This window comes from Chiloscyllium plagiosum, chromosome 3, assembly GCF_004010195.1.
Source record: "Chiloscyllium plagiosum isolate BGI_BamShark_2017 chromosome 3, ASM401019v2, whole genome shotgun sequence".
Classification (NCBI taxonomy): Eukaryota; Metazoa; Chordata; class Chondrichthyes; order Orectolobiformes; family Hemiscylliidae; genus Chiloscyllium; species Chiloscyllium plagiosum.
In genome coordinates this window covers 84,587,640-84,601,553 of record NC_057712.1, presented here as the reverse complement: position 1 = coordinate 84,601,553, position 13,914 = coordinate 84,587,640, and the positions used below count along the sequence as shown (strand labels likewise).

Below are 13,914 nucleotides of genomic sequence, written 5' to 3'. Positions count from 1 at the left end.
GCCTCTGAGCTACTCTTGGTTGAAATCCTCCACCCAGAGTACATTTTATGCCCTTGACACACTCCGTGCTTCTTCCAAGTGTGGCTCAATTTGGACTAATTCATCATTGACTGAGGGAGGATGGTTGTGGTATTCAGCAGGAGGTTTCCTTTCCCATATTCAAACTGATAGCATGAGACTTGATGAAGTCTGAAGTCAATATTGAAGTCACCCAGGACAACTCCCTCCTGACTGTGCACCACTGTGCCACCACTTCTGCCAGGTCTGTCCTGTCAGTGGGACAGGACACATCCAGGGATGGTGATGGCAATATCTGTGACAGGGTAAAGTATGATTCCATGAGTATGACTCCATCAGGCTGTTGTGTGACTACTCAGAGACCGCTCTCCCAATTTTGGTATTTAAACCAGATGAGGATGACCGATTTCCTTCCATGAAGGACATTATTGGACATGTCAATGTTGAGTGTATTCAATATACCAAATTGAAAAAATTAAAAGTAAATCACACCCTCACATGAAAGGAGTGCTAGGTCTTTGAACAGAGAAGAGACAGGAGGTGAAAAGGTAAGTGCTATATCTTCTCTAATAGCACAGAAAGTGAGAAGACAATGAAGTGTTGAGGGTGACTGAGCAGTGGGCTAGGATGTTGCAGACCCTTTAGAATGCCAAAAGCAGAGGATTTCAGGTATTTTGAGTTGGCATCATTGTGGAAATGGCAGAAATGGCTGTGGATGATCCTCAATGTAGAGGCCAGTGGGATGGAGAGGGAGGAAAAAGGGAAACCTGTCACTGTTTTTTGGAGAGAAGGGAGACAGCAGATGTGCAGAACAATGAGTTGGATATGGTTGAGGGCCATCTCAACTTCAGTGAGGAAAAATCCTTTGTTTAGCAAAAAGGAAGAGGTGGAAAATTGTACGATCAGAAATGCATTGTCCCAGTTCCTTTGTTGCCATTGCAACCTTGCCATTTGGTATGTCATCGACAAACACCTCTTCCCCTCCACCTCCATATTGGCATTCTGAAGAGATTGTTCCATTTCATGCAATATTGTCATGAACATACACTCACCATATTGGACATTAACTCCGTCTCTCCACAGATGCTGCCAGATCTGAGTGTTTGCAGCACTTTTTTTAAAAAAAGCTTTTCAGCATCCAAAGAACTTTTGTTTTAACCATCAATGCAAACTACAGATGCGGAAAGTTAGTGATTACCCAGAGTCTGGAATTGTTCTGGCTCATTACCTCACAGATTGCAATGTGAGTTTTGATACATTATTTGAACATAATTGGCTCGGAGAAATACTCATAACCCAGCCATGAGTTACAATTTCCTGTGAAACGCTGTTACAATTGAGCTAAACATATGTTTCCTTATTACAGACTTGGTATTTATTAGTTTTTAATTAATTCCCAACAAGGATTCAACTGAATAACTGTTTGCTTTGGAAGATTAAAATCAATCTGTACCTGGCCTGTGTATGCAAACTCCAGAGCTTGTTTCAGACCCAGACTGGTCACTCCATGTAGGCTCACCTCCTCAGCCACACTCTCCACCATGCATAGGCTAAACATGGCCTGAAAATAAAGTTAAATAAATTCAAAGGTCAATTATACAGAATGTACAGGTATACATTCTAACTTCTATCATCACTTTGCAAATTTTAGATTCTTAAAATATTGCAACATAAGTGATGCAAAGAACTGTAATTTAGATAAACTAAAGACTATATTTAAAACAAGATTAAGAAATAAGTGAAGTAGACCATTTGGCCCCTTGAGTACTCCTGCCATTCAATAAGACTGTGGTGATGTGACTATGCATTTTCTCCCTGACCCCCACAGTTGTCACTCCCTTATACAGAAGAACAAAAATCTGTCCATCTCAGGATTGGATGCATTGTCTTCAAAAGTCCCAGCCTCCATTGCTCTCTCGTGTAAGAACTTTAAGGACTAATGATCCTCAGAAGAAATTTCTTCTAGCTTCAGTCTTAAATGGGAGCATCCTTATTTTTAAATTGCATCCCCGATTCTAGATTCTCCCAAAAAATTCTCGAGGGAATAAAAATGCAAATACTTCACCCCAAGTCTGAGAGTAGGGTGGGGTGGTGCATCAGGTACTGACTAACACACTACGGCTGAGTTAACACAACCTGACACATGTCAATCAGTTCACTAAGAGCTGATGGGTAGAGTACAAACAAGTTTCTCAGTCAATTTCAGGCCGTTACATTGCTGTATAGAACCCAGAAGCCCGGAACACCAATCAAAACCTTTTCCTCAGTGGATCCAGCAGTTGGAAAATAAGGGTTTTGTTGTTCATGGATTGGATATGTTGCTAGCATTTATCACCAATTCCTAACTACCCAAGATAAGGTGGTGGTGAGCTTTCTTCTTGAACTACTGCAGTCCTTCAGTGTGGAGATACCCACAGTCCTGTTAGGTAGGGAATTTCAGGAATTAAGACCGAGCAACAATGAAGAAATGGCAAAATAATTCCAGGTCAGGATGGCTATATGACTTTGAGTGGAACTTGCTGCTGATAATGTTCTCAAGTACTTCTAGATGGCAGAGATTACAGTTTGGAGGATGTTATCAAAGGAGACGTGGTGAATTAGTGCAGTGCATCGTCTGGGTGGCATAAGCTCCCACTGAGGTGCATGGATATATATTTTTCAATCATCAGCAAACATCTCCACTTCTGACCTAATGATGAAAAGAAAGTCATTGAAGTAGTTGTTGAAGATAGTTGGGCAAGTACTCCTGCAGTGATATCCTGGAAATGAGAAGATTGACTTCCAACAGCCACAATCATCTTCCTTTGAGCTGACTTTGTCTTAAACCAGCAGAGAATCATTCCCACTGACTTCGGTTTTACTGGGGCTCCTTGATGCTGAACTTAGTCAAATGCTTCCATAACGTCAAGGGCAGTCACTTTCACCTCTCTTCTGGAGTTCAGCTCTTTTGTCCATGTTTGGAACAAGACTGCAATGAGGTTAGAAGCAGACTGCTCTTGGCAGAACCCAAATTGAACATGAATACACAGATTATTCCTTTGCAAGTGCCATTTAATAGCACTGTTCATGGCACCTTCCATCATTTTCCTAACGATTGGGAGTAAACTGATGGGGTGGTAATTAGCCATTTGGATGTGTCCTGCATTTATGTGCACAGAACATACCTGGACAATCTTCCTCATTATGATACTGATGCTAACTGATTATTTTCACCTTGTCATATGGGAGCGGTTGCAAGGAGAGAGAAGTTGGATAGTCAGAGGCAGAAACAGTGACATGACTTTCAGAGGCTACCCTGTTACCTGCCAGCTGTAATCTTGATTGTACAAAATCAGAGAAATTAGAGACACCCCCATACCAGCAGCTAGGTTTCCATGGTTTCTTGGGGAGGCAACTAACTTCCTTTCTCATCTGCCTTCCCCGCAGGCAATGAGGGAGGTAGTAAGTTGAGGCTCTTCCATGGCTATTAATTGGCCACCTAATGGGCCTTAATTGGAAGTGGGTCTAGAAAGTTCCTGTGGACCTCTAACCCAGAACTTAACTGTTGAGCTGGTGGAAATGGGTGAGCATCTTAGCAGGACCAACTCACTCAATAATTGTCCCTTCTTGCCACCTCCATGGCTGGACAAATTCCATCCTAGGATCTAGCCTGTCAAGCTCCCTAGAGTCATTTAATAAAATCACCTCTTCTTCTAAACTCCAATGAGTACAGACCATACCCACACAACCTTTCTTCATGGCACACCCTAGTGAATCATCTTTATATTGTCTCCAATTCCAGTTTTTCTATCCTGGAGTACAGAGCCAAACTTGTATGCAGTACTCTAGTCAAGATCTCTCTAACACTATGTATGCTTGAAACAAGAGTTTCCAGTTGAAAATGCTATTTTTCTTGCAACACAGGCCAACATTTCATTCGTAGTCTTCATTACTTGCTGTTAATGCATGCTGTTTGTGATTCCTAGATTCATCTGCATTCCAAAATACTGCTACATATCTCTATTTGAATATTTTTCTATTCTATCATTTCTGCCAAATTTGTCAAGTTTATATTTTTCCGAGACCTGTTCGGTATTTTCTATTTTTTTTCTATCAGCTGTCATCATCTATTTCTATTGATTTCCCCTTATTCACCTTTTATATTCTCAAAGAACGCTCATAAATTTATCAAATGATTTCTTTTCCACAAAGCAATGCTGAGTCACCTAATTGTAATGTGATTTTCTAAGGGCAGGTTCTTCCAATATTTTGGCTGTCATTTTTTTGTCGAGCTTCTTGGAGAGTTTCTCTCCATGAGACATAGCGAGTTTTCTCATTATGATCATGTCAAACTTGCATCATTAACTACCTACCTGTGGCTCCCCTCTCATCCAGTGCTCACCAGATTCTTCTCTTCACCTGCTAAAAGTACTTGCCACTCCAGCATATGCTGGCATCTGATGTCTACTTAACCTTTGAGCCCCAGTTATGGAGCCAGTCGAGCATTTGCAGTCCAGTGACTCAGCAACCACAAACGAATTCCTCACACAACATTTAAGTGGCACAGCTGAGGCTACCTCGCACGTACAACTACACATCGCACCACTGATCATGGTGTAGGCACTAGGCCACCCAAATTACCTGTCCTTAGCCACTTTCCCTCTTACAACCCTTTAAGTAATGGCTGCTCTCTTCTCCAATCCCTACTCTGGCCTAGCATCTCATTGTTGTTCAAAATAGCACCATCATGACTTCAAACAAGTCAAAACATTCAACTTTATTCACTAACACTAAAAACAAATCCAAACCAAACAATCAGAATCTGCATGTGCCTCTTGGAACAGAAATGAAGTATTTTCGTGGCTAGCAGCAATAATTTTAATCAAGGAATGATCACTGCACCCAATTCTAATGGGCTTGAACCCAGTACTGTCTGGCTTGTGTTGGGCCTGGTACTTACACATGGTAGATGGTGGAATGTGCACAGAAATGCCAGCTGTGCCACTTATGTGCTGCAAGAGGCATTTGTTTGTGGTTTAGATCAGAGTGGTGCTGGAAAAGCAGAGCAGGTCAGGCAGCATCCGAGGAGCAGGAAAATCGATGTTTCGGGCAAAAGCCCTTTATCAGGAATAGAGACAGGAAGCCTCCAGGGTGGAGAGATCCCAACAGGACAGTGCTGAGCTGGAAGATTGAAGCTGAGGTAAGGTGGGGTGATGGGAAATGAGGAAACTGGTGAAGTCCACATTGATGGGGTTGAAGTGTTCCGAGGTGGAAGATGAGGCGTTCTTCCTCCAGGCGTCGGATGGTGAGGGACGTGGTTTGTGGTTGCTGAGCCACTTACAAGCAATTCAAAGTCCTTTAATTTTCAGCATCTCAGGTCGTTACCTCAAATCTCCGACACCAAATTCCCCCCAAACTCCCCTCAACTTCCTTAACACTACAATGGATACCACACCTCAGGAAGGATCTGTTGGCTTTTGTGGGAGATGTTTATATGTACTTGGTCTTTAGGGATTAGTTGTGAGGAGCGATTGTACAAATTAGGCCTGTTTTCTCGAAAATTTGGAAGTTTAAGGAACTGATCTGATAGAAGTCTTCAAGATATTAACAGGAAAAGACCGGTTAGATAAAGTTAAATTTCTTGACATCAAGACTTTCCAAACTTTTTCACTTCAGTCCATGTTGTTCAGGTTGGAGAAGACTCCAGTCCTTGTCTAAGATACCAGTGTAACTTGCATTTCATTGCAAACGTGAAATAAACTCTCTCCTGTTTAACACTAGAACTTTTCTCTTCTAAGCCAATCTAAGCAGGCTCTATGAATCCCTAAAAGAAGATGGTGCCAGCAAACCTACTTTATGTTGAGCAAGAGTACAGACACCTCTTAGACAGGGTGGTCAGTGGTCCTATCCAGTTTCCTTATCCTACTATGCATCTTCTATCCTTTACTCCAGATTACCTCATTTCCATGGGTGTAATGCAATTAATTCCCCCATTTAATTTCTTCTCCTCCTTTCAATCATTTACTGAGCTGTAACAAGAATTGAGCTTGAGTTTTTGTTACATGATAAAGGTGATCTATCCAAGCTCAGACCATCTGTCTGTTTCTAAATTTGCTCAGGATTAACAAGGCAAGACTGTATACTTAACTGTTTATGTTGTGTTGCTATGGATATATTTTAATTGCTCTTGAGAATCTAATTAGACATTGTTAATATTTTATGAGATTGATTTTTTTTAAGAAAAATCAAATTCTGAAACGTGATTATGTATTTGGTACCAACCCAAAATCTACCCATGAGTTTCTCAATCTCTTCCTCTCTTAGTATTTGCACTGTCCAATCCCTCCACATCCATCTTTATCTTGCTCTCTCCTTCTAAATTCACTCTGCAGATATCCCATTTTCTACCATTTCATTTAAGTTCTCCAATCCATATTCAGCATCACCTTGACCTTCCATCTCACATGACGTGACTATTGCAACAGGTCCAAATACAGGAAACACCATCTCTGATGAATCCTTCTATTCCTCATTAGTTTCATCCCGTTATCCTCGAGTCAAATTTTCTTCTGCAATTACTACTGGATAAAGCTCAGCCCCAAGCCATTGTCATTGATACTTTAAAATCTCCAGTTGTCTAGTCATTGACTATTCATTGTCATGATATTACTGTGGTTGTTATCTATTAACTCACTCTCCTTCATCTTTGATGTCCTTGTTCCCAGTAACACTATTACAGCTGAACTTTCATGATGTCATCCTGACACTGCAGACCAATAAAAATGCCAGACTGGACTCAGAGCCCACCTCTGAGGGATCTATATTTTGCTGACAGGCTAAAGGGGATGGAGTGTTATTCACTTATGTAATAACCCTCATCTCAGCAGGATCACTGAACTCAGTAATCAAATAAATCTGGTTGAGATGTTCAAGATGGCTAGGGGACTAGACAGAATGGATGGAGATAGACTATTTACTTTAGCAAAGAGGTCAATGACTAGGGGGACATAGATTTAAAGTGACTAATAGGAGATTTAGAGGCGATCAGCAGAAAAATTTTCATTTGGAGGAAATTCACCATCTAAAATGGTAGCCGAGGCAGAAATCCTTAACTCCTTTAAAAAGATGCCTGGATATACCACTTTTAAGTGTCATAGTATAGGAATAAGGAGTAAAAGCTGCAATGTGGGATCAGGCTGAGAGACTCATTTTTTGGCCAGCACAGACTGATAAGCCAAGTGGTCTCTGGGAGTCTATAATTCAAAGAGACCTTGTTTTAATTACTGCAAGAGCCTTAACTTGCAATGTGGGAGTCATGAATTCAAAAAAATTCTGAAGGGTGGATATGATCTGATTAACTCACATGATGTGAAGATTTTTTAACTAGCCTACTCACGGAACTGGTGAACCAGTCTGGCTGTTACTGTCAATGATCCCTGAAAACAACTTACATAACAGCTTCATAAATCTAAAAGATTAAGCTATTACTGATGTGGGGGTACGAATAGATTTGTTTGTTTTTATAATAAATTCATCATTTAAGAATTAAAAGCTTTCCATGAGTTTCATGAATGTGAGCTTTTTCACCAGTAAGTCTAGAGCGAGAGCTCTCCATGATTTGTAGAAGTTTAATTTATTTCATCTCTATATGGCTCCTAGATTCTGTCAATGCTGAATACTGGGTGATTTGTCAATGAGTTGGGATGGAGTGACTCTGGAGAGTGAATATATGCTGGCGATTAGTAAAGAAAAATAGGTAGAGATCTTAATTGCTTTTATTACAACTGGAATTGAGTCCCACAGAACCAATGTGTGTTTTCTAACTAGCCGGTCTTAGCTCTTGTCTTCTCAGAAACAAAACTGTCTAAATCATGGCAGGTTGCTGAGGTGCAAAACTTCCAGACTTGAGTACCCATTTTGGTAGTGAAAATGCAGTCCTTACTCTCACACCATAGGAATTCCCCTTTGTAGTTTCACATCCAAGGAGTGCAAATACAGATATGATGTGCAAAAGCAAAATCTTCAGGTTTTGTAAATCTGAAAATAAATATTGTCCAGATTCCATGCATGAATAAATAGGAGGAAAAAAAAACAATGTTAGAAATAGTCAGAATAATGAATGACCTCATGGAAATTTAATTATTTTTCAAAAAAATTGACCTGATTTTTAACCTCCAACCTACATTCCTTCATAACTCCTGTAACCTTTCATCCTGGTAATAATCAACAATCTATCTCTGCTTAAAAATATTTAAAGATTCTGCATCCACTGCCATTTGAGAAAAGGAATTCCAAGACCCTCAAATCTCAAAGAAAAAAAAACTCTATTTTAAACATACACTCCCTTATTTTTAAACTATGATTTCTGACTAAGTTCTAGTTCTCTCACAAGAGGAAACATAATTTCAACATTCACCCTGTCAAGTCCCCTCAGTATCTTATATGTTTCCAGAAAGTCATAAGAAATAAGAACAGGAGTAGACCATTTGGCCTCTCAAGCCTATTCTGCCATTCAATATGATCATAGCTGATCCAATATTCCTCAAGTCCACATATATGCCGTTTCCCCGTATTGATCCACATAGATACTTGATCAATAGGGGAATCAATGTCAGCCAAGGACATTTCCCCCACAGCTCTTTGTGACAAGGAATTCCAAAGTCACTCAACTTTGAGAGAAGAAATTCTTTTTCATCTCAGTCTTAAGTTGCACCCTTTTATTCTTAGACTATGCCCTCTGATCCCAGATTCTCCCATGAGGGGAAACGTCTTCACAGCATTTACCCTGTTAAGCCCCTTAAGAATCCAAAATATTTCAATGAGACCACCTCTAAATCTTCAAATCTCCAGTGAGTATAGTCCCAACTTGTTTAATCTATGCTCATAAGGCAATCCCTCTTTGCACGGATCATCTGTGTGAACTTTATTTGAATAGCCACCAATGAAATGATATCTTTCCTTCAATAAAGAGATCAAAAGTGCTCACAGTACTCCAGATGTGGTCTCACCAGTACCTTGCACAGTTGCAGTCAGGCTTCTCTACTCTCATACTCCAATCCCCTTGAAATAAGGGCCAACATTCCATTAGCCTTCCTCAGTAACTGCTGCATGTGCTTGCCAATTTTCTGTGTGTGAGAGTGCACTCAAGTCCTTCTGTGGTGCAGCTTTCTGCAGTTTTTCATCATTTAAATAATATTCTGTTCTTTAGTTTTCCCTTCCAAATTGAACAACTTCACACTTTCCCACATTATACTCTGTTTACCAACTTTCTTGCCACTTAATCTATCAATATCTTTCTGTAAGCTCTTTGTATCCCTCTCTCAACCTGTCTTTCCACCTATTTTTGAAATGTCTGCAAATCTGGCGAGAGTACATTCATTTGCTTCAATTAAGTCACCTCTGACTCTTCTAAACTCCAGATGATACAGCCCTAACTTGTATAACTGTCCTTATAAGGCAATCAGGTCAGTCCAGATATTAGTCTAGTTTCTCTTCTCCAACCGGCTTCCAATACATTATCATCTTTGAGAGTATGGTCACTCGTACTACATACAAATGCAATCCTCCAACACCCTGTATTACTGAAACACAGCCTCCCCACTCTTGTTTTCAATTCCCCTCACAATCTGCCATGGCATTCTAATAGATTTCCTGACTACTGCTGCACCTGCAAAGTAACCTTCTGTGATTCATGCTCTAGGACACCCAGATCTTTCTACATCTCAGCGATCTGCAACATCTCACCATTTAAATATATATTCTTTTGTGTTCTGCCAAAACGGAAATTTCATATTTTCCACATTAAATTCCATTTTCCAGAGCTTTGTCCACTCACTTGAACAGTCTATATTGCTTTGAAGAATCATTATGTTCATTACACAACTCATTTTCTGGCCTTTGTGTCATTAGTAAATTTATCTAGCATACCTATGATTCACTTACATAACTTGTAAAGAGTTTGAGACTCCAGTGCCAACTCCTGTGACAGACTACTTGTGAAAAAACCCACCTGTTCATACTCACTGCTTCCCATTAGTGAGCAAATCTACTATCAAATACATTTCCTCCTTACACCAGGAGCTTTTATTTCTGCAATAATCTTTCATGTGGTCCTTTATCAAATGTCTTCTGGAAATCTAAATGCAATGTATCCACTGGTTTCCCTTTATATACAGCACAAATTACATCTTTAAAGAACTCCAATATATTTGTTAAATGTCTTGGCTCTGCCATTACTAAGAACGTTACCAAGTCCCCTCTTAGAACATCTTTAATATAGCTTTAAACATTTTCCCTTTGACAGATGTAGATCATTGAGATGGTGTCATGGACCATCGAAGGGGTCTTGACCATCCGAGGTAGCACCCATTGCCCCAACAACCTCAACAAAGGGGTTTTCCCTTTGACATTTGGTCCCCTGAATTCTGAAGATGTTTTTTATTTACCTGGCCCAGCTCTCAAGCTCTCCTACATGCCTCATGATGGAGAGAAGGCGAAATTAAAGGGAAGGTCCCTAAAAAGGTGGAAGGCAGAAGGGATGGAATGACTAAAGGAGTCATGAACCCCAGGTGAAAGGAAACCGTAAAGGGGTGAGTAAAGAAACAAAAGATGGGTTTAGAGACTAAGTAAACAGGTAAATCAGAATCATGAACAAATGTCAATAAAACTGATCTAAGATTATAACCCAGGGTCAGCAAACAGATCTTGACTGTTTTTCTTTGTACAGCTACTGCCAAGCTTATATTTAGGATTTTGTTTTTGTTTCTTTTATTTCCAATGGCACATAAGTGGTTTAGACAATATTGCTAAGTCTAGCCAGAACATATCCAGTCCTGCTGGGTTCTGATCATCACTGTCAAATTCAATTATTAGGATAGAAGAAACAGGAGCATCCTCGGGTATAATCCAGTTCCCTTACAAATCTAGACTTATTACGCTCCTCTTCCAGAAAATAAACTTGATTCCTCTGTACTTGCAAACTATCCACAACCTCACATTCCTTTCCTTTCCAAACTCTGAGCACAGGAACATTGGAACATAATGTTTCCTCCTAAAATGGAACACAATAATGGTGATCACAGTTGAGCAACTTCAATGGTATCAATCATATGCAAATAGATAAAAAATATAAACAACTTCAATCAATAATCAAATCTGCAAAGACCATTTAATTCTGCGCTTTACATAAGAGTTAAGATTTTCTAGTTTCATTTACACGCACGTTGAAAATCATTCTTGAAACAATGAAATATCAATATGATGCTCCCTAAGTGAAAACATCCATAACATCAAAGATCGTATCATAGAATCCCTACAGTGTGGAAGCAGGCCATTTGGGTCATTGAGTGCACACCGACCCTCTGAACAGCATCCCACCCAGGCCCACCCCACAAACCTATCCCTGTTACACTGCACTTCCCATGACTAATCCGCCTACTTGCACACCTTTGGACTATGAGAGAAAACTGGTTGAAACTCACACAGACGCTGGAAATACAGGGACATTCCACAGAGACAAACAGTCATCCCAGAGGGAAAACAAACCCAGGTCCCTTATGTTGTGAGGCTGTAGTGCAAACCGCTGAGCCACCGTGCTGCTCATTAGGTGGAATCATATAATATGTATCTCCAACGTTTGTGAAAAATTCTATGTCGATCATAATACGTAGTGGTTTTATGTCTTCTGAAAATTTACAATAATGGAGTTATTGGAATATTAAACCCTCCAGCAAATTGACACTTCCAGCAGTTTTGTAATTTTCCAATATACTTGACAATATCAAAGTAGATTTTGAAAAATAAGCTGTAGCTTGGAGATGAACACACATTTGCTACAAAACAATTTAAGGATAGAAAACAGAAAATGATGGATATCTGGTAATAAAAACACAGAAGTAATTTAATCATGGAACTCAGAAGAAATAACTGCAGCAAAGTCAATGCCATTCATAGTTCATATTTGGATTTTGCATTATATTATTCCCCCAAATTAAATCTTTCAAAGGCAATAATTTTTAATATAAAATATATGTACATAAGATTATGGAGCTATGATATTGCCTTTTTGATGCCAATAGCATCTATCAGCACAGATATTAAGTGGCAATAAGACCAATGTTGTTGGTGAACAGTGCAGCTAGGCATATGTAATAATTGTTGGTCTTGCCAACAGTGTACTAATTCTAAAAATGAATTGTAGAAAAAAATCAAACTCCAGGACTGTACATTACTGCTAACATTATACTGTAAAAGGTGTTTAAGTAACTCTTTGAAAAATGATTCCCAATGTATTTCTACAGACAAGAATTGAGCAAATTGTTTGTCTTCATTGTCTGCATAACAGACTGAATTTGGTGTTGGGGAGGGAGGTGGGGAGGGAGGTGAGGGGGCCACAGATTAGTTAAAATTTGTGGAAATGACTTTTCAAAGTTTTCCAAACTAATATATTGAGGGTGTTCTGACCTAGGATTTATCAAGTCATCAAGCAACAACATTAAAAAATCTCCCAAGTTCAGGAAAGAAATAAATCAACAAGTAAGCAATACATCTCAATTAGCCCAAGAGTTAACTAGATTTCAGTGGGCTGAACAAAGTAAAGTTTGGATTCTTGTAATAATTTCACGAGGTTAGTAGGTATCAGACAGCATGTCAGATGAGCTTTCTCAGGTCTGTTGAGGTCTTGGGTTTAGATGGCAAAGTTGCAAGTAAATATGTAACGGATGTTTAAAACAGTATATAGTTTGTTATTTTCCTGGCAGGATGCAGTCGGAGAGAAAATAGCCAGCTCACTACTTTTCTTGAGCACCTACCTGCAATCCAACTGATTGACTCACCACACAGTTGGCAGAGGCAGCCAAACATTTTTCTTTGTGCCTTTACATCCCTGACTCATAGTAAGTTTGTAGGAGACACTAATATTAGTGGTAGAGTGGATAGTAAAGGAGGTTATCTCAGAGTGCAAGGAGTTCTTGATCAGCTGTGCCAATGGACCGAGGAGTGCCCAGATAGAATTTAATTCAGATAAATGAGAGGTGTTTTGGTAAGATAAACCAGGGCAGGAATTACACAAATAATGATAGGGCCCCGGGAATGTTATTAAACAGGCAGACCCAAAGAGGCAGGTACATAGTCCCTAGAAAGTGGTGTCACAGGTAAACAGGGTGGTGAAGAAGGCAGATTTACCATAATTAGTCAGAACATTGAGTATAGGAATTGCGATTGTACAAGACATGGGTGAAGCCACTTTTGGAGTACAACATACAATTCTGATCGCCTTGCTTTAGAAACGATGTTATTAAACTGAAAAGGGTGCAGAAAAGATTTACCTCAATGCTACCTAGACTAGAGGATTTGAGTCTTTTCTCAATGGAGTGTTGGAGGTTGACAGATAATCTTATCGAGACTTATAAAATCACAAGAGGCATAAATACAGTAAATAGCCAAAATCTTTACACAAGGGTAGGAGGAATTCAAAACTAGAGGGCATAGGTTTAAGGTGAGGGGGGAAATATTTAAAAGGGACCTGTGTTATGAACTTACAGCGGAAGTAGTAGAGGCAAATACAATTACAACATTTACAAGACATCTAGACAGTTCTATGAATAGGAAAGGTTTGGAGGGATATGGGCCGAGCACAGGCAGATGAGACCAGTTCAGTTCAGAAAACCTGGTCGGCATTGACGAGTTAGATGCTGTATGACTCTATAAAATACATTCTACAGAAGCATCCTAATTAATGAGCATCTATTGCAAGTTTGAAATGAATGGATTATCAGCTGATAGCAATACACAACATTTTTACCAAATGTTCATGTGATTAAAGAAGATTACAAACTCATGTCAATTTATAAAACATTAAAATTAAGTTCTGTTGTCTTTTTTTCTTGCTGTTAGCTTTTTCTATTATAAAATCTTGGG

The 13,914-nt window shown here is 39.5% G+C and overlaps 1 protein-coding gene across 6 annotated transcripts in view; it reads right to left on the bottom strand.

Moving 5' to 3' along the window:
- klhl32 (kelch-like family member 32) overlaps positions 1–13,914 on the bottom strand; it is a 293,533-nt gene that overhangs the window by 204,308 nt on the left and 75,311 nt on the right. For all 6 annotated transcript variants that reach the window (XM_043685384.1, XM_043685379.1, XM_043685376.1 and 3 more), the window contains one exon: positions 1,472–1,579. In XM_043685384.1, coding sequence (XP_043541319.1) covers positions 1,472–1,579 — 108 coding nt within the window. The remainder of the gene's footprint in view (positions 1–1,471; positions 1,580–13,914) is intronic.